This window comes from Terrapene carolina, unplaced genomic scaffold, assembly GCF_002925995.2.
Source record: "Terrapene carolina triunguis isolate 2854851 unplaced genomic scaffold, T_m_triunguis-2.0 Scaffold147, whole genome shotgun sequence".
Taxonomy (NCBI): domain Eukaryota; kingdom Metazoa; phylum Chordata; order Testudines; family Emydidae; genus Terrapene; species Terrapene triunguis.
In genome coordinates this window covers 7183800-7211203 of record NW_020664498.1, presented here as the reverse complement: position 1 = coordinate 7211203, position 27404 = coordinate 7183800, and the positions used below count along the sequence as shown (strand labels likewise).

Here is a 27404-nt window from a genome sequence, read left to right as displayed (position 1 = left end):
TCTTGACAAATCTATGCTGGCTACAGGGGGTCCCCGGTATATGTCTCCCCCTTATCCGTTGTTTCGCATATCCATCGCTCATCAATAGAGGAACTTGTTTCGATTCACGTCGGTCCCGATCCGCATATCCATCGTTTGCAGTACTGTACTGTAAGTTGCAAACGATGGATATGCGGACCAACGTGAATCGGAACACGTTCCCCTACTGATCAGCGATAGATATGCAAAATAAGGGATAAGGGGGAGATGTATACATCCAGCTCCCTCTTCCCCAGCACTTGCCCCACACCACCCACCCGGCGCTCCAGCCGGGGAGCAGGGGCTTTGCAAGCCCGCTCTGCTCTCCCGCACCCTGGCAGGAGCGCCGGGCACAGCGGAAGAAGCTCCCACGCCTCAGCAGAAGCGCCGGGCGGAGTAGAAGCCCCCGCTTCCCAACCCCCCTCCTGCCCATGCCACTGCTGTACCAGCAGGTCCCCGGTATACAACGTTTCAGTATACATGACCCTTTTCAAGAACACAACCCTGACATATACCGCGGACCTGCTGTATTCCTTATTATTCTCTAGGTACTTTCAAACTGATTGCTTACAGTTTGTTCCAGTACCTTTTCAGGTATCAAAGTTAGGCTGATTGGTCTATAATTCAAGAAAGGTGTTTCATTTTGTGGCAGGATCTCGTTAACTGACCCACAGAAATGAGTGGAATATTACTGACTTATGCCATAAAATATACAGGATGTGCAATATAACTAGGTTAACATTTCAGAAGAAACTTTCAGTTCTAGAATTTTCCAGACCCAAGAGGTTGATTTTGCAACATTAACAATCCATGAACATGTGTATAAATAAAGCACTTTGGGATACTTTGTGAAGATAAGCACTGCACACACAATGCATTGTTACTGCTACTTTAACTAATGCTTAGACAGCACTTGGATATTTAAATGCTATTGAAGTGCTAAACTTTACTTACAAGGTTTGCATCTTGTACAACATTCATCTGCTCTTTTACTTCAGAGAAAGTTTCTGACCATCCAGACTGACAATTAGTCTGCGATGAACCAGATCCTGGCTTTTTGTCAGGGTTCATTTCAGGTGGTGGGACTACATTCCAACTGTGCAAGCCCAATCCAATGGGATGCTGTTCTTATTTTCCTAGGATATCATGGAAATCAGTGGTCGGGCTTCTGTCATTAGAGAGCAAATTCCAAACTAGAAGCACTAAGAGGTTGGTTAAGGGAAAGAACGAGTGATGGAGGATCAGATAACAGGAGAAAGGTAAAACAAGAGAGACAGACAAGAACACACCCTTGAGAAAGCGGCACTGATGCACAGACAACTGCAGAAAGTCAGTTCTGGCCCCAGCAGGGAGCAATGTAAGAGTAACCGTTACTATTCCCACCCATATCCACTATGTTTCCAGACAAACACTCTGAACAGGCTTTATGTCATATCCAACCCCCCTCAAAAGCTAGCGCCTACGAGTGAATTAGCCACAAGTTGAGAATTAGACCGATCACATTGGCTTGCCACATCCAGGAAGAACATACAGGAGCAACATACCTCGTCCCACAAGGCACGTTTTTTACTTCATCAGTTTGCAATGTTGTCTGAAACAAGAGACATGTAATCAGGGCTCACAGAGAAACCAGTCACTTACCAGTCAACAGCCAAGCCCTAGACAGGCCCTTGCAGAACTTTCTAGCCCAGTTCAGGCCACGCTCACTGGAAGCTCAGCACTCATGCTCTGTAATGGTTGCTGAGAATGGGGAGGATACACTAGGAGGAGCACCACTCTTCAGGCTGTTGGGGGTTGTGGCTGCTATAGGCAGGGAGCAGAAGGAACTTCTCTAGCACCCACTCCCTGTGACAGTTGAGGAAGAAGGGGATGGTGCAGGGAACTCCATTCTCTTTCCCCCTTCCTCTCCTTCCCTCAGTGCCCAAAAGGATTGCAGCTCCCTGCCTGGCAAATGGCAAAGTGAATGCTTGCGGACCCAAGTATTGGGAAGACACATGGTGTCGACAGTGGAAGCGTCCCAAGGCAGGAGCCCCAGGGTCAGCGAGTAGCTTTTTGTTTGCGCCAGTGAAGAGCTCCCATTGGAAAAACAGCATGGAGCCCACATTCATTTGCAGTGCAGGGTGTTTCCACACTACATGCTGTCAGGAAGCCACCAGCACCTATAGCCACAGTGAAGCAGATTAATTCATTCAGCCCTTCCAAACTCACTGTAGTGGTAACAGTTCAGGGGAGGGCAAAGCACAACAAAAGGCAATAGACCAAATGTAGTCCATGGTGATCTACTAAGTAGTGCACAGCCATGTGCAGTGGGGCCTGGCCTCTTGCAGCAAAATGGATCATTGATTTCTGGGACCTGCAGCTGCTACAGGCCATGCTGCATACTGGAAGCTGTAGTACTATGGGCATACCAGGGGTTGCACCCCAACATCAGAGAGGAGGGTGGCTACAATCTGATCAGTGGGCCAAACTAGTGTGCTCTTATGCTACTGAGAACTGGTTAACATGGCCTTTATTTAGGCAAAATTCCAGCTCCACTGTCATATTTGACAGATACCCCATACAACCCCACCCTATTCCAGCTCCCCTGTGAGAAGTTACTAACCTGCACTGATTTGAAGGTGGTAATGAATGGGAGCATGATGTGATAGCCTGGTCCACTTGGGCTGGTTAATAAGGCACCACCCCTGTGAAGAGACAAATGGGTCAGTTCTCAAGAAGCTGAAGAATTAGATGTACTGACTCTTCCAGACCTCTGGTAAGTGTTCAGAGTACTGGACAGACATGGCCACAAGCTTCTATAGGTCAATAAGTCACAACAACTCAGACAAGCTCTATTAGCCTGCTTGTTACCATGACTGACAATGGAAGGGTGAGAATGATTATTTTGCTCACCCTCCAAAAACAAAACAAGTCACTTGCCCAGGCAAATCAAATTTGACAGGGCTGCATTAATACACAGTGTTATAGAAACATATGGTAAAGAAAATATATTTGTGACCTAATAAGTCACTGGACTAAAGAGCAAGCTATTCAATGCAGACTAAATACAAAAAGTTTCCCAGGAATTATTGATTTCATCAGCTCTTTTATGGGGTACTGGTACAAAATAACATTTGTCCTGTACCTGCTGTGTTCAGTTTGCCAGCTTCACACTAGCGACGTACAAAATATGCAGCTTCCAATTAGACAAGAGGGGTATTCCTGCTAAGCCTTTTCCAGTAACACAACCCTGCATAGACCTTCAGTAGTACCTGAGCTAGAATTTAAAATAAACCAAGGCTGCTATCAGAGACTATCTTCCTTCTAAAACAGAGCTCTGGAAAACACTATTTTACATACACATCAAGTCACAACTTTCAGTATCCTCCTCTTCCTTCCACATTAACATCCCACAGAGGAGTGCATACTAACCCAAGGGCTTTGCTAAGAGGCTGGCACTGTGGATAGCACCATTCATAGTCAAGGGATCTCTAAGTGACCAGGTGGATTCTGGTAATGCAGGGGCTGTGCGGGCACTCTATGCCTAGCAATAAACTCATAGCTACCCTGAGGTGTTAGAACCAATATTACAGAAACATGCAGAGCTACTCCCCCTCGATGGTCTATCCTGGGAGATTGATTTAAATCAAAGCTATTTAAATCACCAATTGTAATCATGATTTAAATCAGCAAGCAGGAAACTTTGATTTAAATAATTAATTTTAATAGTGTTTTGCATTTGTACTTATAGTTATTTTCTAAAAAAAAAAAAAAAACAGATTCTCTTTTATTGTTTACCACTAAAGCATGTTGATCTGCAACTAAACACAGTCTTTACAATAAGACTATTAATAAGTCTTTACTTTACTAATAAGAATAATTTGCTAATCAGGAGGATATACTATTTAGGTAACTATTTAGCTTAGAGTAAAAATTAAGAATCTGAATAAGTTTAAGAAATGCATCATTCATCATTTTCTTTTCAGTAGATTAATGAAAATTCAAAATCAGTTAAAAATGCACAAAACCAGCATTTTAAATTTTCAGTTAAATAAAACTACCTTGAATGTGCAGGATACATAAAAAAAGTTTGTCAAAACATGTCTTGCATTTAAAACCGATTTATTAAACAAAGGAAGTATCTGCAGTTAGTGAACTGAACTGATTGTTTCTGGTCACTATGTCTTTCAAGATTTTAGATCTAGTACATCTCATTTCTCACACCTAGTTCTTATTCAGAGATTGGAAAAGGAAAAACAAGCTATCCTTTTTCAAATCCCAGTTAGTCTCAAACTTTGAATGAGCTAGTCATTGAACTGAACTAGTTGAATGAACTGAAATGAAGAAAATATTCTCTCTGCACCTGTAGTAGATGTTTCTGCTGTCAGAAGATTAGCACTTCAGCAAACTCTGGTTTCAGGTGCTTAGCCAGTGACTTTCACCAATTCAGTGGTGTCACTTTCTTTAAAACTTGGCAACAAGTATGTACTGATTAATATTATTTGTATTTAATTTAGAGTTATTTTAATAGATTTTAAGTTTAGGTCTTCACATAGGTTGTCACTTTTGAACTAGTTTTATTTTTTTTAAATAAACCTATTGAAATAGAAGAATTTAATTTATATAAATTCAATTTTTGTTTTAAAAAAGAAACATCTAGACCACTGCTATCATGAACAAATGTGCGCAGTCAAAGAAACACTGCACACCAAAATGAAATTGGGATTTGAAGCTGATACAAGTGTGTGCTGAAAGCCTCTGTTGTGTCATGTTGTCCCCTTCCTCCCCCTGCAAGCTAAAGTGAGGTGGCACACAGTGGAATGAAGTTTTAACTAACTGAACTTCATAAAAAACCCACTCCTGAAATTTACTTGCTGACCTGCTTTGAGCATCATTCTGAGAGCACAAGTACCATAGGAAACAAAGAGATGCCTAATAATTGCGATGTTGCAGTTGCATTCTGGGGACATTCCCAGGGCAACAGAGGAAAGAATTATATTGTTAGTTAAAACTTATTTTTGTGCTGAATCCAGCCAGGTTTTAGAGGCTATGCCTACACTACACAATTGAGCAGTGTAGCCACTGTTTGTCAGCTCTCCTGCCGACAAAAAACTTCCAGTGTAGCCACTGTTTGTCAGGCATCGGGAAGAGCCTATCAAGCAAGGGGATGGTTGTTTCAGGATAATTAGTTTACTTCTTAAATTGTGCAAGTTATAAAAAGGATCATGGCTAAAGATGGATCCCAAAGAGAAGTAACAGATTACAGAAAAATGTATTAATTCAGTCAAATTATCAAGGAGTTGCTAATTACTTTTCCAATGAAAGCATGCTAATAACGTCAGTATCAGAGCTGCAGAACTGTACCATCTGTTTATACAGAGCACAATCCCACATTCAGCTCTTTTCTTGCTGTCTACATTTCTTCCACCTTACACAACCAATCTACCAGCTTCCCAAGGTGCACTAAAAATAGGACAGAGCTTGTCCATAACAGAATATTCTGTTTCCCTTATTCCTAGGCACAATGCAAGGCCCATTTACTCTCCTCAGTCCCTTAGGAGCGGCTAGAGAGGAAGCATCAAACTCTGAATATGTGGGGCAAGGGAGGAGGAAATGTCAGAGGGATGGTGAATAATACAGAGAATATTATATAAGTCAATGGTGCGGCCTCATGTGGACACTGTGTATAGCACTGGTCACCCCTCATCTCCAAGAAGATGCTACAGAACTAGATGGGTTGCACAGAAGAGTGACAAGAGTGATCAAGGGCCTAGAAAAAAGACTCATATGAAGAGTGATTGCAAAGACTGGGATTGTTACTTTGAAAAGGAGACCAATAAGAGGGGGTATGACAGAAGTACCTAAAATGACGACTGCTCAGGGAGATTGGAAACATCTGTTATCCTTGTCTCAACACAAGAACAAGGGGATGCACAGTGCAATTAAAAGGTGGAAAATTCAAAATGAACAAAAAAGTGCCTTATCATACAATGCGTGATTAAACTGTAGAACTCACTGCCACATGAAGTAGTTGAGGCCATGAATTTAACAAAATTTTAAAAAGGATGGGACATTTATATCCCATTTATTCTTGGGATAACAAGAATATCCAGAGTTAGCATACAAACTTTCACACATAGGTTTGAGATAAAAAGTCTGTGAAACCAAGCAGTGGCAGACTTAACACATTACACAACCACAGTGTCCACATCATCATTTAAGGACTTCAGCTCCCACAAGCCCAGTCAAGGCAAATATTTCCCTACTGGATCTGTTTATGTGAATTCTTGTGTACGTGTATATAGTTTCCCACATCTTATTAGTCTCCTACATCTAGGCATGAGGGCTTAGGACACATTCTAAAACCACAGTTCCCTCCAAATGAGAAACAATAGATGCATCAAACATTCTGACCACAGATAAAATTAATGCTTTAGACAGGAGAAATACTAGCCCTAGTTTAATATAGGATTGGCCCAGATGAAATCCCATTTGGATAACTCATGAAGTACATGACAGCTGATCACCCGACAACACAAACAGAAGTGACAAGCATAAAGCAGATGTCATAAGTATTATCAACTTAATGAATACAGCAGTTGGTGATAACTTCTACAGTTAGGGCTACAAAGCAGCTTCCTTTAGAAATAGCCAGATTTAACTTTTAGAATTCCTGAAGGATTTATTTTTGGGGTTGAACACTCCCATGGCCGGTCTCTGCCAAAAGGTGACATTTTTAGAAAGATTGGTAAAACTGCTGAGCCATTTAAGAATGGAGAGATTAGAAAAAAATATTTTTCTTACTTAAAAAAAAAAAAAAAAAATCTGACTACACTCATTGTGGGGGAAGTCAGAAGAAACCTCAAAACAGCTGAACTTTGAAACTTCTAATTTGGCAAAGAGAGGCATCTCAGTCCAAAAACAACTTACTTTAAATGAAGTTAGGAACATTTGAAAAGATTTTAAAATGTAGAAAAATTGAAGATGTGCAGCAGAACATTATCAGGTGTGTGCTGTGTGATGAGCCACACAGGGAGTTAAAGACCAGTCAGATTTGACCCTCGCATTTTGGAGGGGCTGCAAAAAAACCTTCAATTCTTCACTGATCTCTCCCAACGCAACAGATGTTTTGTCCACTGTGCGGAGCATGTAATAACTGAAGGTCAAGGTGATGTTAGGGCCAGAAGGAACCATTAGATCATCTAGTCTGACTTCCTGTGTATCACAGACCAGAGAATCTCACCCAATGATTCCTGCAGTCAAGGGAACTGTTCTTCCCTATTACATCAGTGAACACTTTAGCACTCAATACCCTGTGGTGATCAGGCTCAGGGACCCTCCCCTCTTGTGGGTCCCAGAACCTGGGCTCCAGCCCAAGCCCTAATGTCTACACCACAATTAAACAGCCCGATAGCTTGAGCTCTGTGAGCCAGAGTCAGCTGACACAGGCCAGCTGTGGGTTTTTAATTACTGTGTAGACATACCCCAAGTGACAATGAATTCATCATTGTGCTTGCTGACCTGGGAAATACCCCAATTATATTTATGATTTATTTAATCGAAAAGGGACAGTTCCAAGGGCAGCATAGCCCAGATCTTATATTTCCTGCTTATCTGGTTAGGGTGCAGTTCAATATACCATTTGTGTATGTTAAAGAGAAAAGCAAAGCCTGCAAGGTGAGAACCATAGCCAAGTGAAGGAGGCTGTGAGATTTCATTTCTGCATTCCATAAATGCTGGGGAATGTAACAATTACACTGCCATTGGTTTCTGCATTTAGTACTGTTTGGACTGGGGGCTCCAAACAGTGTCCTGGGGTCACCCATATCTTAGAAGAGAGACTGTCCGCTGGTCATCTCTTCTCAACCACAATCGCATAAAATCTCTGTGGCATCTACAGCAATTGCTTATGTGGAAAAATATAATAGGAAAATAATGTACATTTAACTTATGTTAGTGGTATTTAGCAACTGGAAACAAGTAGGAGGATGTTAAACAGCAGCTACTAAGGTTAGACCTTTTTAAATCAGCAGGTCCACGTAACACGCATCTTAACATTTTAAAAGAGCTGGCTAAGGAGCTCGCTGGACCATTAATGTTGGTTTTTAATAAATCTTGGAATACTGGGAAAGTTCCGGAAGAAAGTTAATGTACCCATATTCAAAAACGTAAACAAGAGAACCTGGGTAATTATAGGCCTAGCAGTCTGGCATTGATCCCAGGCAAGATAATGTAGCTGCTGATACAGCACTCAATTAATAAAGAATTAAAGGAGAGTAATATAATTAACAGGGTAAGTTCTATCGATGTACATCACATTGGGAACAGACATTCAGTCTTCAACGGATCATTGGGAAAACTACTGCATGGCAAGAACCCACCTTACTCAACTTTCTCGTCTTTAAGAAAACATCCAATAGGGTTCACAGAGACCCTGTGGAATATTGCTAGGAGCAATGGGAGACCAGACAAGCTATGGAAACAGATGCGCAGTAAGATCAGTTACAGGCCTGGGTGAGAGGTTCAATACTGTGACTGGAGTTAGACAAGGGTGTGTGTTATCACCAATCTTCTTAGCATTAGCAATAGACTGGGTGATGATGTGGGCAACAAGCAGCATGGTAGACAGTATATAATGGATAAGTGGAGATGGGTTACAAGACCTTGACTTTGCAGGCAACATAGCTTTACTAAGTACGACACAAAACAGAATGATTGCCCTTTGTTTTGATGCCCTCTGAGGCAGAACAGGAAGCCAATAATAATAATAATAATAAAAAAGTATTGAAAGTAAAAGCAGAGAAAACCAAGACTATGAAGGTAGGAAACTGGGCAACAAATGCAAAAGTGGATGGAAAAGAAATCTAACAGATAGAAGAGTTCTGCTATCTGGGGATAGTGACGACATCTGCAAGTGGCTATAATAATCATACTTATATGAGATTAGGAAAAGCAAACACCATTTTTGGAAGGAGGAACATCTGATCACACAGAGATCTGCACAAACTAAAGGTCAGATTATACTGTGCAATTGTAAGGATCACGCTGCTATAAGGAGCAGAGACTTGGCCTATAACAGTGGCTAACAAAAAGAGATTGGGGGCTGTCCATTCCAGAAGGCTAAAAACGACACTGAACGATTCACACAAGAGTAAGAGGGCTGACAAAGCAGGAGATGTTAGAAAATATAACCAAAGACAAGAAGTTCAGGTGGTTGGGGCATGTAAACTGTATGGAAAATAGGAGACATGCTCAGCAAGCATTGAATTGGGTACTTGTGGTAAGAAAGAGAAAGTGAGTAAGGCCAAGGAAGAATTGGCAGAAGACAGTGATAGAAGAAAAGGAAGGTGTTGGCATCGCCTAGGAAGAAACGCCACAACTAGCAAGTTACCATAATCAATGGAGGAACTGGACTTGCCTGATGTGTCTACAGCACAGAAGGAACGGGGGGACAGATAGCTCAGTGGTTTGCACATTGGCCTGCTAAACCCAGGGTTGTGAGTTCAGTTCTTGAGGGGGCCACTTAGGGATCTCGGGCAAAAATCAGTACTTGGTCTTGCTAGTGAAGGCAGGGGGCTGGACTCTATGACCTTTCGGGGTCCCTTCCAGTTCTATGAGATAGGTATATCTCCATAACTAAGGTCAAGGAATATAATTAATGCCAATCAACATGGGTTTATGGAAAATAGATCAAACTAATTTGATATATTTTTTGTTGACTTGGTTGCACAAGATATTTTGATTATAAACTAGAAGGTAAAATTAACATGGCACATGTTAAATGGATTAAATGATCGTTCTCAAAATGCAATTGTAAATGGGGAATCATCATTGAGTGGGAGTGTTTTTAGTGGGGTCCTGCCGAGATTGGTTGTTGGCCCTATGCTATTTAACATTTTTATCAATGACCTGGAAGAAAACAAATCACTGATAAAGTTTGCAGATGACACAAAAATTGGGGGAGTGGTAAATAACGAAGAGGACAGGTCACTGATTCAGAGTGATCTGGATCGCCTAGTAAGCAAGCAAGCAACATGCATTTTAATGGAGACATATGTAAAAGCATACATCCTGGAACTAAGAATGTCGGCCATACTCTATCCTGGAAAGCAGTGACTGAAAAAGATTTTTTGGGGGAAGGGAGGAAGACAATGAGATTCCAGTACAATAGTGTGGTCAAATGGGCTAACGTGACCCTTGGATGTATAAAAAGGGGACTCTCAAGCAGGAGAAGAGCAGTTATTTTACCTCTGTATTTGGCACTGGTATGACCAATGCTGGAATACTGTGTCCAATTCAAGACAGATGTTCATAAATTGATTCAAAGAAGAGCCACGAGAATGATTAAAGGATTAGAAAATATGCCTTTATAGTGATGGACTCAAGGAACACAATCTATTTAGCTTAACAAAAAGAAGGTTAAGGAATGACTTGATTACAGTCTAACTATACGGAGAACAAATAATAATGAACTCCTCAATCTAACAGAGAAAGGTCAAATATGATCCGATAAAGGCAAAAAAATTTAACAGTGAGGGTAATTAACCATTCGAACAATTTACCAAGAGTCGTGGTGGATTCTCCATCACTGATAATTTTTAAATCAAGATTGGATTTCCCCTCCCCCAAAAGCTCTGCTCTAGGAATTATTTTGGGGGGGAAGTTCTCTGGCCTGCGTTATACAGGAGATCATAACTGTCTCTTACGGCCTTGGAATCTATGAATAGGAGGATCCAATGGCCTGCCTGCAAGAAGTCCACAGAGCAGTCTGGGGAGCTCTGCTCTAGGTAGTTTATCATCAGCCAGTACCCATGGAAAGTTCAGCAATTGGCTAGATTGTGACAGAAGTAACTTGTTTCCTTCATTCCCTATTCTTAAGTATCAGCAGATTAAGGTCTTGCTTACGCTGGACTTTTTACACCAGTGTTGCTGCCTTAAGGACACCTGTGTTCAGTGCGGGTCACGGTCCCAGTGCACGACACACATTGAGTATAGCTACAAACCTAAGGCAGACAAGACCTGTGGCAAACTGGCATGAATAGGGCAACGGTCATTCGTACTCAGTTAAAAACTTGGGCAAAAAACAACTTGTGTAGACTCAAACTTTAAGGCCAGACAGGACCATCATGATCATCTAGTCTGACCTCCTGCACATCGCAGGCCACAAAACCTCACCCACTCACTCCTGCAATAGACTCCTAACCTCTGGCTGAGTTACTGAAGTCCTCAAACCATGATTTAAAGACTTCAAGTTAAGAGAATCCACCATTTACACTAGTTTAAACCTACAAGTGACCCATGCCCTATGCTGCAGAGGAAGGCAAAAATCCATCAGGGTCTCTGACGATCTGACTTGGGGGGAAAATCCTTCCCAATTCCAAATATGGCAATCAGACCCTGAGCATGTGGGCAAGACCCACCAGCCAGACACCTGGGAAAGAATTCTCTGTAATAACTGAGAGCCCTCCCCATCTAGTGCTCCATCATCAGCCATTGGAGCTATTTGCTGCTAACAGTCACAGATCGGCTATGTGCCATTGTAGGCAGTCTCATCATACCACACCTCTATAAACTTATCAAATTCAGTCTTGAAGCCAGTTAGGTTTTTTGCCCCCACTGCTCCCTTTTGACATAGTTGGGAGCTGGCCTCCTAAAGTGGAAGGTGGGGACTAGGCACACAGAGCAGCGGGGAAGGGCTCTAAGCCAGAGCGCTGGGCAGGGAACAGGCGCCCAGGGAAGGGTGAGGAGTTCAGGATCAGGCACCCAGAGGTTCAGGAAAGGTCTGCCTGGTGGGAGCTGGAAAGCAGGCATACAGGGGTGCAGGAAGGAGTGGGGAGTCAGATCAGCTGCACGGGGATACAGGAAGGACTCTAGGTAGAGGGGGACGTGAGGGACTTGGGGACTAGGCACACAGTAGTGTGGGAGTTGTGAAGCAAGCATATAGGGCTGCGTGAAAGGCTCTGGGTACTGGGGGAGGGAGCTGGGGAGCTATAGCCTGTCTGTATGCATTTAAAGCTGAATTTTAACCCTGTAATTATTTCACGCACACTAGGGTGACAGGGGAGTTCAAAATCCAGACAGACTAGAAATCATTTTTTTAATATCTCATGATTATTAGGTTGTCAATTTTTTTACCTCTTTAGTCAGCAATAATAGCCCTCCTGCCCATCCTGAGATGAGGCCCAGGCACAGAACATGGAGCAGGGCAATCTCTTACATAAGACCTTCCTTGGATGAACCGTAATGGAGAGAATTAAACCCAGAATGTTGAGAACCTTGGATGTACTCATTGGAATAGTACCTGTAATACACTGCCAGGTGGCCCTCATCAACTTTATGAATGGAGGAGTAGAGGAGAAGAACTAGGACTCCCGCAGCAGCTGCCACTACCGCCCCAGGCTGGGCCATAGTCATACTAACGTCATCTGTGGGAACAAAACACATGGTCATCCACCAATGTTGCGGTCAGTGAATGAAAAGGATTCCCTAATCCCTCTCTCGTCTATGGATTTTTCTTAATAGCAGATGCTCCCAAACCTTTTTATAATGCAGACCACAACTTCACAGAGAACATTTCAGACACACCTCTACCATTCTCGATCACAGACCATTTCCATTCCTGCTCATAATTGCACGACAATACTATACTTACATGGACGATATTAGGAGAGTACTGTATATATTTTAAACTTCATTTGATGTGGTTTGTCAGCTGGAAATGAAGAGAAGGAGCTAGTACCATGTGGCTCACCAGTACTCCACAGACCCACCTACAAGAGCTTTGCCCACTCAGTTGTATTAAGGTGTCTCAACTCAGAGGCACGAGTTTTCTTAGCACCATCCAGCTAAATCAATTGTTTCCATGTTTTAAGACCTTGTGTACTACATCTAAAATTCAAGAGCAACTGCAACACATATTTGTAATCTGCATCCTAGGACACAGCAGCACCAAATGGCAGAAGGCTGCTCTGCAGCTGCCTCCTCTTTTCAGCCACTCAGGTCAGCAGCTAGAAAGGAGAAGGAGGAGTATTTTCAGTGCTGCTCCTCTAGCCAGTCACAAGATTTTGGGGGTTTTTCCCCTTGTTCTTTGAGGGGGTGGGCAATGGAGACATTATTTTCTCCATCCCTGAACAGAAATTAAAGGGGAGTGCCCCTGTATGCTCTCACTTCAAAAGCAACATTGTCAGTACTGCTGCACAATTCACGCAGTCAATTATGATCAGGGTAGATTAATTCTCTGTTCTTGTCTCTGAATTTCCTTCTGCTTTCCTTAGCAACTTAAAATTAACTCATCTTAAATATACATGTGGAGCTTCTCACATGTTCTTTAAGCAATTCTGTACGTTACTGAGCTCAGAATAAAGACTGAAGTCTCTTTTTAATCAACCCACACACCAGCTGATCACAACCCATGTACCACACGTGGTGCACGTACTGCAGAGCTAGACAGTGCCAGCTCAGAACTCTCCTGTCTCCATGCCATTCTTCAACCTCTTCTTCTCTCCTGCCCAACACTCACTATCATTACAGTAACAGACCACTAATGTTAAATTTTAATAATCTTGGAATACTGGGGAAGTTCCAGAGACCTGCAAGAAAACCACTGCTGCGCCAAGGCTTAAGAGTAGTTAAGATAAAATAGGAATTACAAGCCAGTTAGCCAGAAATACAGGACTATCAAAGAACTGAAGGAAGGAAATATAATTAATTCTAATCAACATTACAAGTTTGATTGATGAAAGTAATAACTATCTACATAATACACTTTTGTCTTCTGAAACCATTTGATTTAAAACTGCATTACATTCCGCTTAAAAGTGGATTAGATGGATTAAAAAGCGGGTAACTAATAGATCGCAAAAAGGTATCATTAATGGGGAATCATTGTCCAGGAACAGCGTTTCTATTGACATTCCACTGGGATCAGTTCTTGCCCCAACATTATTCAATATCTTTATCAATGATCTGGAAGGACATATGAAACCATTACTGACGACCTTTGCAAATGACAAATTGACAGGTGGTAATTACAAGGATAAAGCACTTATACAGGGCAATATAGATAACTTGGTACAATCATACCATATGTATTTCAACACTTCATACATCTAGGAACTGAGCCTGTAGATTACAGTACAGGATGAAGACTTTATTCTGGAAGGCAGGATTCTGAAAGGGATCTTGTGGTCATGGCAAATAAGCAGCTGAGCATGAGCTCCCAGTGCAGTGCTCTAAGGCAGCAAATGCAATTCGTGGCTGTATAAATTGGGGTACAGCAAGTCGGAGTAGGGCGATGATACTACTTCTGTATGCAGCATTGGTGAGACTTTTACAGTTCTGATGCCACATTTCAAGAAAGATGCTGGCAAACTGGAGATTTCAGAGAAGAGCCACAAGAATGCTTTGTGTCTGAAATATCTGCCTGAGAGTGAGAGACTAAAGGAGCTCAATCTATTTATCGTATCAAAAAGAAGTTTAATCACAGTCTATACTTACCTATACAGGCAGCTGATAGTGGAGGGCTATTTAAACTAGCACACAAGGGAAAAACAAGAGCCAATGACTAAGTTTAGGTCAGAAAACCTGGAAAAAAGGCACAAATGTTTAACAATTCGTGTAATTAACAAATGAAAAATGTTACCAAGGAGTGTGCTGGGTTCTCCATTGCTTGACGAATATTAATCAAGGCTGGGAGTATTTCTAGAAGATATGTTATAGTTCAAATACAAGTTGTTGTCTTAGGGTATGTCTATGCTACCGGAGTTACATCGCCGCTCAGAGAGTGCTGAAAGAAAACCATTGTTGTGTGCGTAATAGCGTGTTCACACTTGCGGCACTTGCAGCAGTATTCAGAATGGTGCACTCTGGGCAGCTATCCCACAGAGCATCTCTTCCTCTTCTGCCGCTAAGAGTTGTGGGAAGGTGGAGGGGGTCGCGGGGTATCCTGGTCCTGTCCCAATGCCCGGTGACACACTGCTTTGCATCCCAGCAATCCCTGTGCTTCCGTCCGTATTTGGCACCATCTTTCAACGGTTTGTGTACTGCACACTCTGCCCCTTCGGGTTGCATGAATGGATCCCGCACTGTTGACTAATACGCTTCTCGCTCTCATTAACACGTCACGAGTGGCAGTGGAGTTATTCCTTAAACTATAAAGGCAAGAAGAGTTCGACATTGATCTCGCCACGCATAGTAGCTACGACACGAGATTGCTTGTGGCATTCATGGAGGTGCTGACCACAGTGGAATGCTGCTTTTGAGCTCGGGATCATATCATCATGCACATCTGGGATGACGAGCAGTGGCTGCAGAACTTTTGCAAGATGAAAGCCACACTCATGGGACTGTGAGATGAGCTCGCCCCAACCCTGTGGCGCAAGGACATGAGAATGAGAGCTCCCCTGTCGTTGGAGAAGCACATGACAATTGCACTGTGGAAGCTGGCTACTCCAGACTGCTACCAATCGGTCGCTAACCAGTTCGGAGTGGGAAAGTCGACTGTTGGACAGAAGTGTGCAGGGCCATTAATCTCATCCTGCTCCGACAGACCGTAACTCTGGGCAACGTGCATGACATTGTGGATGGCTTTGCACAAATGGGTTTCCCTAACTGCAGAGGAGCAATAGATGGCAAGCATATTCCAATTCTGGTAGCAGACCATCTAGCCACCAAATACATTAATCTGAAGGAGTATTTCTCTATGGTTCTCCAGGTGCTTGTGGATCACCGTGGGCGTTTCACAGACATTAACACAGGCTGAGGTGCATAACGTACGCATCTTTCGGAACACTGGCCTGTTCAGGAAGCTGCAAGCAGTGACTTTCTTCCCGGACCAGAAGATCACTGTAGGGAAAGTCAAAATGCCCATTGTGATCCTGGGAGACCCCGTCTACCCCTTAATGCCGTGGCTCATGGAACCATACACGGGGAACCTTGGCAGCAGCAAGAAGCGGTTCAACAAGAGGCTGAGCAAGTGCAGAATGACTGTTGAGTGTGCTTTTGGCCGTTTAAAGGCCTGCTGGTATTGTCTATACAGGAGGCTGGACCTGGCCGATAAAATTCTTATGCTTACAGCCATGTGCTGTACGCTCCATAATATTTGTGAAGGGAAGGGTGAAAGCTTCACTCAGGGCTGGACTGCTGATGCTCAGTGCCTGGAGGCTGAATTTGAACAGCCAGAGTCTAGGGCTATTAGAGGGGCGCAGCATGGGGCCATAAGGATCAGGGATGCCTTGAGGCAGCAATCTGAAGCTGAAAGCCACTAATATTTGTTGCTATGCTCAGGAGTGCAGTGCTTGTAATGCTAGGAGGTGATTGTGACTGGTGCAGATGATGCACTATGAAGGTTTAAAAAAATTGCCTGTTGCTTTGCAGGGCTCTGTTTGCTTTCAATTAATGGAATAAAGATGGCTTTTAAACCAAAACAATTATTTTCTTAAAAAACAACCACCAGAGGAGAGAGACAAACAAAAAAACACATCAGCACTGTGGGGGATGGGGGAAGGGAGGGTCCCAGGAGGAGGTGGGGTCCCAGGATGGTTAAAGATTTCTATATGTCTGGGTATCACATGCAACCTTGTCCTTTGGAGTACAGTGCAGCGGGTACCGATTTCAGCAGAGCTAAACCGCAGAGGGAGTGCAGTGGGTACTGGGAGTCCGCAAGGCTGGACTGTGACGGGGCAGGAGTGGAAAGCAGCAGGTACAGACTAGAGCCAGAAGGTTCATCAAAGTGTGTTGGCAGTGTCTGGGGGCACATGGGAAAGAGTTTTGTGACAGTGGCTGCAGGGGAGGGCGGGTGCGGAGCTGCTCCGTTTCCAGTGCTAGTAGTGCCTGGAGTATGTCCACTTGGCACTCCATAACATTTAAGAGCCACTCCGTAGCTCTGTTCTGGCATGCTGCGTTCTCCTTTCGGTCCCTCTTCTCGCTGTCCTGCCACTCCGTCAATTCTTGTTTTTTGGCAGCGGAGTGCATCATGAAATCAGTGTTCCAGGACCATACTGTACACTGGGCTGATGGCTCTTGGGGAGAGCCAGCACTGTAGTGGGGGCCTTATAATCATTATTGTTCCCACATTTTCCACAGGCTGTGTTCAGTATAGAAGATATCTCGCTGCTGAGGATGAGCAGGGAATCAAGGGAGGGTCTTCTCCAAGACTGCGGCTTCCGCCCTGTGTGCAGCACTGGTCGCTCCCCCCCCCCAGTGATGGCAGAGTGGCACAGGAAAGTTACCCTTAATGGGGCAAGAAACAAACCAACTTTGCCAAAGAACCTGCGGCAGCAGATTGCCCAGTATCTCCATCAGAGTTTCCTGGAGATCTCTGAGGCAGATTCCCGTGAAGTGAGGGTGTCAATCAACACCCTGTTCCGCTGCTCAGACTAGGCATATGGTGGTACGTGCATTATACAGACACAAGCCTGCTTTCTGCAACCCTCCTGCCTCCAACAACTCACTTCAGCAATTCCCAAAATCAAAGCCACTTACCAGGGGCCTCCTCTCCTGTTTGATCTTCGCCAAGCTCCGACAGCTGTGACTGGCTAGCCTCCTCCAGGGTACAAAAGAGCTCCTGGCTGCATGCAGCTCTGACCTCCGAGTCAAGCTCTGCCTCTGGGTCCCCCTCCGCATCCTCATCCAAGATTTCCTCCTCCTGGCTTGGTCCACTCTCGACTGGCACGTGAGCCACCAAAGTATCCATTGTGGCCTTCGCAGTGGAGGTGGGGTCGCCACCGAGTATTGCGTCCAGCTCTTTGTAGAATTGGCAGCTCATGAGCGCCGCACCAGAGCAGCGGTTTGCCTCATGCGCCTTGTGGTAGGGGTTCCACAGCTCCTTCATTTTGACTCTGCACTGCAGTGTGTCCCGGTCATGGCCCCTTTCTGTCACGCATCGTGAAATCTGCCTGTAGGCGATATAATTCCTACAGTTGGAGCACAGCTGGGACTGGACAGCCTCCTCTCCCCAAATGCTGATGAGGTCCAGAAGCTCGGCATTGCTCCAAGAGACTACTGCATGTGTCACCAAGCAAACAGGAAGGGGACTTTCAAAATTCCAAGGAATTCAAGAGGTGGGGCTCACAGCTGGTCACCTGAAGGCAGGGCAGTAGAGTTCAAACTGATGACCAGAAAGGCAAGAACAGGCATTGTGGGACACCTCCTGGAGGCCAATTGCAGTGCTGTAATCAACCAGGGTGTCTACACTGGCACCGCAGCTCTGTAGCCCCGGCGCAGAAAGCTGTACGCCTCTCATCGGAGTGGTTTTTTTACAGCACCGCAACTGCGCAGTTTCTGCACACTAAGTGGCTTGGCAGTGTGTATACCTCAGGAATTACACCGCAGAAAGCTGCTTTGCTGTGCAGAAACTTGCCAGTGTAGACAAGGCCTAAGATACAGGAGTCACTAGGCTCCATGAATTGCATTATTCAGAAAGTCAGACTAGATTATCATGAATCGCTTCTGGTATTAAAAATCTATTAAAAGCTTAATATAGTCCCTGGAGTATATTTAAGTGAGCAAGGTTCTTGAGTTTCAGTGGCATAAATAGCTGCACACACACACACACACACACAAAAAAAAGGACAAAAGTGGCTTCCCATTTGTGCTAGAAATACAGGCAGGCACATCAAAGAATGACAACATGGCTAAAGCATGGCTGCATTTTGTTGTGTAGCTAGGACCCCTAACTATGTGCTCAATCCACATTAAAGTTTTGAGTAATTAGTATCAGGAAACAGTCACAAAACACAGGCCCAATAACACAATATCCTTCCTCTCAAACTGGCCCAAAAGGAAGTCCCAGAAGCTCTGCAGGAAATCATATGACAACCAAATCTTTTCTGGGGAGCAAATTCTACCGTCCCGCAGAAAGGATTCCAAAAGCAACCAGTACTTAAGAAACTATTATTCCACACAACCAATCTCATTACCCAATGCTCAGTGTCCAACCTCCCATTTCTGAGTAAAGAGCTGCCTCCCACTCCACTGCCAATATCCTGGATCTCTCCCAATAAAGCTTCAGGCCAAGGCATGACAGAGCTGATGCTGTGGACATGCTTGTATACTGTCAGTCATAGAATGCAGCTGTCCTGTCTCAGAGACACAGCAGAGGCGTGCAACAGCACACCAAAAAAAACCATTCCAAACCTTCCTTTTAGACCAAACCACAAGAGTCATGATGGGAAACTGTCTTTCATCTCCAGAGCCCACTCTTATGGAGTACCATAGGGATCCATACTATTGATAGATGGGTTGCACGGAGCCAGTAGGTAAAATCATAGGGCCTCATGGACTCAGCAAATACATGGATAATACCCAGCTATCCAAATACTGAAGGAAACATAGTGCCGGATGAAGAGAAGATGATGAAACTACACCTGGTTTGGATGGATGCAATACTGGTGGAGTAAAATGCTTCAAAGAACTTGCTACCAGCATATTACCTCTCCTCAGATAGTTAAGTCTATAGACACAATCCTGGACCCATCATAAATCTCTGGCTGCGGAAAGATCCTCTTCCATCTACGCTTGTCTCAGCTTGTCAGACTCAGGCCCAGCCACAAGTGACCTGAGCATTTGTGACCTTTCAACTAGATTACCGCAGCAATGTATTTAGAAATGAATTCACCGACATAAGGCTCCAGCTGGTTCAAACTGCAGCAGCTCACCTTCTTAGCAACACAAACACTCAGAAGGACATCACTCTGGAGCCTGGCTCCTGCACTGGCTCAGTTTAAATAAGGAGTCACATCAATGAGTCCTGCCTTCAAAACTCCTCCACAGAAACACCTGGCTACCTAAAGGAACACCTCAGCCACAGGAACCACTGGTGACTGTATCCTTTTAAGGTCCTGTTTCAACACCAAAGTCATACTCTAACCATGACTGGGGACACAACAGTATGTTAAGTGGTTCCATGTGATACAGCTGAACTTGTGGCGTAGATGGGCCTAGAATGACACTGCAAAAATCAACTTAGGTTTAGGTTCTGAAAATAAATCTAGTTTAAAAAGGGCCTCCCATCAACAGAAATGTTTCCATGGAAACCTTTCCCCTCTTCTATTCTCACAAAAGCTTTTTTAAAGGAACACAACACGTTCTGCAGCATTTGTAGCCTGAACATTGCAGATTCATGGCCAAATGCAGTGTGGGCACAGATTAGAAACCGACTTGCCCATTTTTATTGTCTAAGCAGTCATGTGCAGTGAATATGATTTTCAAATTCTGTCAGATAAGATGGTATTAGTAACAAACAAGGAAATTAAATAAAAATCTGTTTGTGCGCCTCGCAGCACCCCTTTTAATTCTCCAGGGAACTGGAAGTTACAGTGGCAAAGTGACAGAAGAATCAAGGGTTCAGTACTTAATTGGTTTGTCAAGTATCTTGGCCTCTTCATTAAATGAACTTGGCCATTAATTTTACTGCAACTTCTGAAACCTGTAAACAGCTAAGTAAAAGCCTTTGAATGTAGAAAGAGTGTACAGCTGTCCTCAGCAAGCTGTTCTTATTTTGCTACTGCAGACACTCAGTCAAACCTATAATTTAAGGTGATCTGCAAAAAATGTAAGTCACCTAATTTATGCCTTTTTTGCTTCTTTATACTGTACATATATTTTCTTCTCTCCCCTCAAAAGGCAGATGCAGTGCTTGTTTTACCTTTAGAAATCACAAGGTTTCACTTTCTGCTTTTGATGAAGGTGTCTCCTTAAAGAGCCAAACAAAGAACTGGAAAAAGAGTTCTCCGCCCTAAGCAGAAAAGGCAGATCTTCAGATATCTTCCTTCTCAACTGTTTGTCAGACATTTCAGTTAAATGTGAGTTTAATTACAATTTTAGATAAACTGACTAAAAACCCTTTCCTCTCGGTTGACTCAGGAATTGCTTCCTTCACACAGTACCACAACCCTACTGGCTCTCCAGATAAAAATGGATAGCAAAGACCCAAAATTTGCAATTAAACACTTCTAAACAGCTAAAAAAGGGTTAACACTCCCCCCCCCCCTCCTTCTTCACCCAGCAAATTTAAGATTGCACATTTTTTTTTAGGAACATAGCAATTTTCATACTGGATCTGACTTTACTCCTGGGGGAATTCTGCACCACTGCGCAAGGCAGAATTTTGCAGAAATTAATGTTGTGTGTGTAGAATTTCTTTTTTTCCCCACAGAAACGGGCTGCAGAGATGTTGGCTGCCATCAGGGGCCGCTGGACCCGGCAGAGCCCAGCTTACAAATAGAAGACAAGGCTGGGGGAAGGTGGAGTGGACTGGAGGGTTCCCAGCAGCTGCAGTTCCCAGCATGCCCTGAAGAAAGGAGGTGGTGGCACACAGGAAACTCTGTGCAAGCCCAGGACCCAGTATCAGGCTGTTTCTCCTCCTCCTCTTATCGACAAACTAGGCAAATACAATTTAGATGGGGCTACTATAAGGTGGGTGCATAACTGGCTGGATAACCGTACTCAGAGAGTTGTTATTAATGGTTCCCAATCCTGCTGGAAAGGCATAACGAGTGGGGTTCCGCAGGGGTCTGTTTTGGGACCGGCTCTGTTCAATATCTTCATTAACGACTTAGATATTGGTATAGAAAGTACGATTATTAAGTTTGTGGATGATACCAAACTGGGAGGGATTGCAACTGCTTTGGAGGACAGGGTCATAATTCAAAATGATCTGGACAAATTGGAGAAATGGTCTGAGTTAAACAGGATGAAGTTTAACAAAGACAAATGCAAAGTGCTCCACTTAGGAAGAAAAAATCAGTTTCACACATACAGAATGGGAAGAGACTGTCTAGGAAGGAGTACGGCAGAAAGGGATCTAGGGGTTATAGTGGACCACAAGCTAAATATGAGTCAACAGTGTGATGCTGTTGCAAAAAAAGCAAACGTGATTCTGGGATGTATTAACAGGTGTGTTGTGAGCAAGACACGAGAAGTCATTCTTCCGCTCTACTCTGCTCTGGTTAGGCCTCAGCTGGAGTATTGTGTCCAGTTCTGGGCACCGCATTTCAAGAAAGATGTGGAGAAATTGGAAAGGGTCCAGAGAAGAGCAACAAGAATGATTAAAGGTCTTGAGAACATGACCTATGAAGCAAGGCTGAAAGAATTGGGTTTGTTTAGTTTGGAAAAGAGAAGACTGAGAGGGGACATGATAGCAGTTTTCAGGTATCTAAAAGGGTGTCATGAGGAGGAGGGAGAAAACTTGTTCACCTTAGCCTCTGAGGATAGAACAAGAAGCAATGGGCTTAAACTGCAGCAAGGGAGGTCTAGGTTGGACATTAGGAAAAAGTTCCTAACTGTCAGGGTGGTTAAACACTGGAATAAATTGCCTAGGGAGGTTGTGGAATCTCCATCTCTGGAGATATTTAAGAGTAGGTTAGATAAATGTCTATCAGGGATGGTCTAGACAGTATTTGGTCCTGCCATGTGGGCAGGGGACTGGACTCGATGACCTCTCGAGGTCCCTTCCAGTCCTAGAATCTATGAATCTATGAATATGAATCTATGGATCCCTGGGTAGGAGATGAGTGTGTCTGGGCTGGGGAAGGCCCCACAGCTGGGCTCTGAGGGGTGTGAAGGCTCCAGGATGGGGCCAGGGATGAGGGGCTTGGGGTGCAGGAGGGTGCTCCGGGTTAGGACCAATGTGTTCAGAGGGCAGGAGGGGGATCAGGGCTGTGGCAGGGGACTGGGGTGCGGGGCGGGCTCAGGGGTGCAGGCTCCAGGTGGTGCCTACAGCAAGCAGCTCCCGGAACCATGTCCCCCTTCTGGCTCCATGGCGCAGCCAGGCGGATCTGCGTGCTGTTCCATCCGCAGGCACTGCCCCTGCAGCTCCCACTGGTCGGGAACCATGGCAAATAGGAGCTGCAGGGGCAGCATCTGAAGATGGGGCAGCGTGCAGAGCCGCCTGGCCACGCCTCCACGTACTACATAGGAGCCGGAGGGGGATCATGCTGACTGCTTCCTGGAAGCTACATGGAGCGGGGCAAGCCCCCAACCCCGCTCCCCGGTGGGAGCTGAGGGCCAGATTAAATGGTCTGATGGGCCGGATGTGGCCCAAGGGCCATAGTTTGCCCACCCGTCATAAGGGTTTCTTTAACAATACCGACAAAAAATTCCCCCAGGAGTAGAGAGTTGCAGACATACTTGCTGACAGGTATTTTGAAATAAATTACCAAAATAATTGGAACTGGTGTGATTATATAGTGTTATTTTGACAAATAAAATTTGCAGAATTTTGCAGTTTTAAAATATTTTGTGCAGAATCTTTAATTTTTTGGTGCAGAATTCCCCCAGGAGTATGACTTGTAGTCTGGTATCTTACCTCCAAGAGAAGCCAGTTCAGGTATTTCAGAGGAAGATGCAAGAACCCTTGGACTGGCTACTTATGGAAAAGCATCTTGCAAAGGGAGTTCCTGCCTTAACCCAACTACTGACAAACTGGGGTATGCACAAAAGGTGAGAACTCACACACTAGGCTATCCCAAACTTCCACATTTGGGAGTGAAATTTGTCATGTGTCATCTCTACCCAAAACAGGATTTTAATACTTAGAGAAAACTCCCTTGAGCTCCTGAGTTATGGGACTGTTAAGACTTTTTCCCATCGTAAAAAAATATTCTAGACACAATCTGCCCTTCCCTCAAACAGGCACAAAAGTGGCTGAGATACAGCCTTGTTTACTTGGGGTAGGGAGCAGGACTTTGATCAGAAAGTACAGCCTCAGCTCTTTGATGTCTTGCTTAGTCTACTGGGGAAGAATGTTTGTTAAAAGTGGCAACGTATTTTGTATGAATAGTTACTTTAAAAAGTTCCTGCCATTACATCTATGTTGATAGACTCTTAGTGTAGATCAGGGGCAGGAAAACTTTTTTGCCTGAGGGGGGCCACATCGGGTTTCCAAAATTGTATGGAGAGCTGTGCCTCCCCAAACAGTCAGGTGTGGCCCAGCCCCCTCCCGCTTCTCGCCCTCCTGCCCCCAACCGTCCCCCGCAGCCCCATCCAACCCCTCCTCTCATTCCTGACTGCCCCCCCGGGACCTCTGCCCCATCCAGCCACCCCTTCTCCCTGACTGCACCTGGAACCCCTGCCCCTGACTGCCCCATCCAACCCTTCCTCTCATTCCTGACTGTCCCCCCCGGGACCTCTGCCCCATCCAACCACCCCTTCTCCCTGCCTGCCCCCCACTGCCCCATCCTGACTGCCCCTCCGGGACCCCTGATCCCATGTTCCCCGCCCTCTGACTGCCCCACTCCCTATCCACACCTCCGCCCCCAACCACCACCCCTAACTACCCTGCTCCCTTACCGCGTTGCCTGGAGCACAGGGGGCTGGCAGCACTACAGCTGCGCCGCCCAGAGCACCAGGACAGGCAGCCACACCACCACGCAGCACAGAGCACCAGGTCAGGCTGCAGCTCTGCAGCTGCGCTGCCCCAGGAGCTCGCAGCCCCACCGCCCAGAGTGTTGCACCAGCGCTGCAGTGAGCTGAGGCTGTAGGGGAGGGGGAACAGCAGGGGAGGGGCCGGGGGCTAGCCTCCCAGGCCAGGATCTCAGGGGCCAGGCAGGAGAGTCCCAGGGGGTTAATGTGGCTGGTAGTTTGCCCACCTCTGGTGTAGATCATCATCAGTGTTACTGACCACATAAGGAATAGTTATAGGTGTTTATATTTTATTAAAACCCCTCTTCGCATTACAGTTTTTAAAAAGTTAATACACTGACTTCTAATAGTATACTATATTACTCTTCATTTTTGACTATACTTTTGTATCATTGTATGAAAAGGTTTCAGTGATGCGGCCCTCAGGCCAATGTACTAGTCCTCCTGTGGCCCTCATGGTGATTTGAGTTTGAGATCCCTGTCCTAGAACAATCTGGGACAAGCTAGTCCTTTCCTGACTGACTAGCTTGGTGCAAATCTGACTAGCTGTGATGACTAGCTTGGTGCAAATCAGAAGAGTGGTAGAGACCAAAGGGCCGCTAGAGGAATGGCAGAGAACCAAAAGCTTCCCACTTCTGAGTGTTTAGGGTGGGAAGGGGAGAAGCTAGTCCTCTATTTTTGCAGAACCTATGCTTTTCCTTTGTTTGAAAGAGTGACATTTCTACTGGCTGAGATTGCAAAGACTCAGGTGTAACTAATGCACAGTCTTGTCTTCCTGTATCTGCAGACAAGACAGCATTAGGACTTCTGCAGCTGCTGCTCAGAATTTTGCTAAGCAGCCGCAGAATAAAGTTATCAAGTTTCTGGGTAAGTCTCCCTGTGGCTGCTCAGAACTGTAGGCAGCAGTGAAATTATTCACAGGGGAAGAGAGCCCAAAACCACAGCAGCTTAGGATAGAATGTGTCTGTGTTCACAAGAGTCAGCCTAAGAAACCCACAGCTGACAAATGAGGCTATCAAGAAACTGGTGTAATGATTGCCTGTCTCAGCAAGCACCAATAGACAGCCATACCAGAACATGTCCCCTAGGACATTTCAGCTTCAGCTTGTGGGAGATTAAAGAGCTCTTACTATTAATATGCTCACACTTTTTCACACAGCACACACCACCATACTCTTCATCATGATTAAAAATGCCCCAGCGAGAATAAACTCAGATGCACTTCCTAAACACAGACCTCAGCAGCCAGGAGTCTGGATGGCTGCTTTAGTCACCCCACCTGCTGCAAATCAGAGTCTGGGAGTTTCTCCACACAACCTACTAAAACTCTGGAGAACATCAAGTACTGCTCTTGTACATCCTGCAATGCAACGTGAACATTCATCCATTTACCTCACATCACCCAGCCTCTCCTGAAAACATGCACCAGGCCCTGTAAGGAAGAGCTGCTTTACCTACTGTTTGGGTCTGTTCTACGTGGGCTCTTAGGACATGTCTACACTGAGATTAGACACCCGCGGCTGGCCCGTGCCAGCTGACTCCGGCTCGAGGACCTCAAGCTAAGCAGCTGTTTTATTGCGGTGCCCATGCTCGGAGGCTCCCCGCTCGCAGGGTCCTTGGGCCCGGGGTCCAGCCCCAGCCAGCCGCGGGGGTCTCAGCGCAGCGTTACGTGCCCTCAGCACTAACGGGTGAGGCAGCAGCACGTTATAGCGCCCGCCTGACACCGGCCCGCTCCGCCTCGGGCTCGCTTTCTGAAGCGGAAAGAAACGGTCCTGCCGCTTTCAACACCAGCCCAGGAGCAGGCTGCTGCCGAGCGGCCCTTCCCCAGCGCAGCAGGCCCCTCGCTCCTCCGGAGCCGTGTCCCAGCAGGCCCAGCCAGGGGCTCGCCAGAGGCCCGCCGGAGGCCCGCCGGGAACGCTCCGGGCCGCAGCGAGGAGCCCCCGGCCCCGCCCCGGAGTAGCGGCTGCCCGGCCAGGCATGCGGTGGGGGGCTCTGCCACCTCCCCAGCAGCAGCCCGGGCCCGTAGCGAGCCGCGGGGACAGCGCGCTCCCCAGGCCAGGCATGTGGCCTGAGGGGGTCTCTCTGCCTCCCGCCCCCCGTACCTACTCAGCGCCGCCCCTCACGAGCCACCGGACACGTCGCTCCCACGCATGCGCAGCTAACGCCGCTCGCTTCCACCTCCTACCAGCCAACCACCGAACAGAAGGGCTCAGGTACGGTAAGGCAGCGAGGACAAAATACTTGTCGTCACGGATCCGCGTAGTACCAGGAGCCCCCCTACCGAATCCGACGCGGGGGCGGGGCTCAGTGCTGGGGGAGGGGCTGGGCCGTGTCACACTGTGGGATAAGGGGCAGCGCTGGGGGGTGGGGGCAGCGCTCAATGCTGGGGTTGGGGGGCGGGGCTCAATACTGGGGGCCGGGCAGTGCCACAATACGGGGCGGGCTCAGTGCAGGGCTGGGCCGTGTCACACTGTGGGACAAGGGTCAGTGCTGGGGGATGGGGCTTGGCAGTGTCACACTCACTAGGGGCAATGTTCAATGCGAGTGGGCAAGCTGGGCAGTGCTGCATAGGGAGAAGGTGCAAGGCTGGGGACACCACACCGTGAGGGCGATGCACTGTGCTGGGTGGGCGGGGCTGGGATGAGGATTAGTGCTGGGGGCAGAGGCATCACATTGGGGGTGTTGCTCAGTGTTAAGGATTGGGACTGGTGAATGTCACAGTGATGAGTAGGGCTCAGTGGTTGGGGGCAAAGCTCAATGCTGGGGTGGCATGGGGCAGTGCTGGGATCAGAGCTGGGTAGCGTCACACCAGGTAGCACTCATTGCTGGGGTCAGGGCTGGGCAGCTGGGGGGGGGGGGGGGGAGGGGGAGCCGGGGGGGGGGGGTGTTACACAGCAATGTCATACTGTTGGACTATGCACTGAACTGTATAGGTGGGGCTGGGCAATCTCCCTGAGATGAGGATCAATGCTGGGGGCAGAGGTGTCACAATGGGGGTGATGCTCAGGGTTGGGGCTAGCAAGGGTAACTCGGTAGGGGCAATACTC

General features: G+C 46.0%; 1 protein-coding gene across 1 annotated transcript in view; it reads right to left on the bottom strand.

The window, feature by feature from the left end:
- Positions 1 to 26502, bottom strand: part of LOC113406876 (erlin-1-like) — a 54678-nt gene extending 28176 nt beyond the window's left edge. The window contains exons 1-4 of the mRNA XM_026653704.2: positions 26460 to 26502; positions 12299 to 12422; positions 2621 to 2702; positions 1563 to 1609 (exon numbers count right to left, since the gene is read on the bottom strand). Of these exons, the coding sequence (XP_026509489.1) occupies positions 1563 to 1609; positions 2621 to 2702; positions 12299 to 12411 (242 nt within the window). The 5' untranslated portion in view covers positions 12412 to 12422; positions 26460 to 26502. The remainder of the gene's footprint in view (positions 1 to 1562; positions 1610 to 2620; positions 2703 to 12298; positions 12423 to 26459) is intronic.
- Positions 26503 to 27404: the final 902 nt, after the last annotated feature.